Below are 2,559 nucleotides of genomic sequence, written 5' to 3' on the forward strand. Positions count from 1 at the left end.
GAATGCCAGGATTTTGGTAAATGGCTGATATGGGAGAATCACCCCACCATTTCCATTCATGTTTACCAGCGCACCTCCTGGGTTATTCATGAAAGATAGTAAAAATGATAAAAGGGCAAGATAAACCTAGGAAGGAGGATGAAGCAAAAAAAGACTATTTGAAACATAGAAAGGTTGATAGTGTGAGAATCCTAGCAAAGGGAAAGACAACAGAAAAAATATCACTAAAATGTGAGCGCATGAGAGAATAAGGCACAAAAATGTAAAGGGCAAAAAGTGCAAGGAAACAAAAGTTTTATGAAGTATCAAAGTAACCCTTAAGAAAAAGGGGAATGAGAACCAATGTCATAGAACGCGGGGGAATGAAAGATTGTTCAAATGGCACATCAAAAATATAAGCACACTCAAGTGCACTCGAATGTCCTAGGCAGACTCACCACACCCTAGTCTATTCACCTAGAGCCATACGTAGGATATTCAGCGAAATGTCCTATTAATTAGATATGCATTTAATGAAACTGTCCTCTGGTCTTTTCCTTTCCCCAATACAAGGTCACTAACAAGGTACTCCTGATGTGACTTTCAAAAGACTTCTCATGCATAATGACATAAACAAGTTTTATGGACAATTATTCTGAGTCGATCATAAGTCCAAAGTATGAAAAAGCCCCATCCAAATCATCTCATAAATGTCATTATTGGCACAAAACATGTATGCTTTTTTCTAACTCATAACTCACTTCATCTCCATTATTAAAAAAACAGACTTGAATGTTGGAGTATTAATCTGGCAAGTCCACCCTACATTGGAGCAATATGCATCACTTCATTATAAAGTTGCATCAATAATTTCGATTTTAACACATAACACTTTTTTTTTAATCTAGAGATGTATAAGTATTTGAGTTTTTAAAATAACTTAAGAAGTTAAACAATATTTAAATTACAAAAAATTCAATATCCAACTTAATGAATGTTTGAATTGACTTCTGCAAACCTCAAAATCACTTTTAGTCCACTTCAATTTGAAAATTGATTTTTTTTCTTGTTTGAGTATTTTTTTTCCTTTAAATTAATTCTCCTCCTTTAAAAGCAACTCTCTTAAAAGTTACAATTCCTAAATTTTAAATTTAGTTGAATCAATTCTTCATTATTTTACTTGTTACAATTTCTTTTAATTTTCTTTTTTTATACTCTTTAATTTTCATCAATTACTTTTTTTTTTATTTGTATTAGAATTTATTACCATTTTGGTAATTCAAAATCAATTTTGATAAAATTATACAAACAACATTAATTAATAACAAACACTTTTATATTATTTAGAAAATGGGTGATGCACAGATTACAATAGTTTTACACTGTCAAACAATCACGACCATATATTATGTCAAGTCAGACTATAATTTTTAAATTATTAATATGCCTCGACTAAATAATATATTTCTAATGAATAATAATGTAAAACTATTTTACACGGTCAGTGTTTAACCATTTAGCTCTATTATTATACTAAACTTAATTTTATTAAAATCAATTCTATCTGAAACTTAATTTTCTCAATCAATTTTATAAGTATCAACCCAAACACACCCTTAGATGTCAACATCTAGAGTATGTGTCTATGATTGTAGTTGAATGGGGTATTGTTGTATTGTATGTCCACCGTTGTGCAATCAACATTCGTGATTGGTAAAAAAACAGTGTGTTTGAATTTCAAAAACACACTATTTCTCCTCAACCTCGTGACGTTACATCACCGACCCGCCTTTTTCCCCTTTCCCAGTATCTATCTACCACCATTCACACTTTTCATTTTTCAACTCCTTCGCCTCCACATTCTCTCTCTCCGTCCACCGTCCACCCATTATGATCTGCTCGAACCGGTCCAACAAAACCGGTTCAAACTGGCTCGACCGTCTTCGATCCAACAAAGGCATCCCAACCGACGACAACATTGACCTCGACTCCTTCCTCCTCAGACTCACCTCCCATTCTCCTCAACCCCGCCCCATTAAACCGCCCCGACGCCGTCCAACCGTCACCCACGACCCACCGTTAACCGCTGTCCTCGCTCATCTCTTCAATCCCGGCGCCACCGTCTCCCTAACCTCTAATAAATGTCCTAGGAAACAAACAAACCCTAAAAACTTCATCGCATCTTCCTCCACTGTCAACAATGCTCCCACCACCACCGCCGCCACTGGAGGCGGTGTGGTAGTTGAAGTAGAAGATCGATGCGTGGAAGAGAACAACGGTGAGGAAGATTTGAAGGGTTTTACTAGAAGCGAGGTTACGGTGATTGACACTAGTTGCCCACGGTGGAAGGTTGATAAATTGGTTTTCAGAAAGAATAGCGTTTGGAAAGTCAGAGAAAGGAAATCCAAGACCAAGTTTTTCGCCAAGAACAAGAGTAAAACTACTCCTGATCTTCAACACCATGGAATTGGGAACTCCGAGTAAGAGCGTTATTTGTGGTCTAAACTAAATTGTTGCCGTGATTTTTCATTCTTTTTATTATAAACTTGACTAGTTATCCGCAACTAAAGTTTAATTTTT

The 2,559-nt window shown here is 35.7% G+C and overlaps 1 protein-coding gene across 1 annotated transcript; it reads left to right on the top strand.

Annotated features, from left to right (window-relative positions):
* Positions 1 to 1,657: 1,657 nt before the first annotated feature.
* LOC131630394 (uncharacterized) lies at positions 1,658 to 2,553 on the top strand. Its single transcript, XM_058901177.1, has one exon. It carries the CDS (start codon positions 1,870 to 1,872, stop codon positions 2,461 to 2,463), a length of 594 nt encoding a protein of 197 aa, XP_058757160.1. The 5' UTR covers positions 1,658 to 1,869; the 3' UTR covers positions 2,464 to 2,553.
* The last annotated feature ends 6 nt before the right edge of the window (positions 2,554 to 2,559 follow it).

The sequence above is a fragment of the Vicia villosa genome, unplaced genomic scaffold (genome assembly GCF_029867415.1).
Source record: "Vicia villosa cultivar HV-30 ecotype Madison, WI unplaced genomic scaffold, Vvil1.0 ctg.000677F_1_1, whole genome shotgun sequence".
In the NCBI taxonomy this organism is placed as follows: Eukaryota; Viridiplantae; Streptophyta; class Magnoliopsida; order Fabales; family Fabaceae; genus Vicia; species Vicia villosa.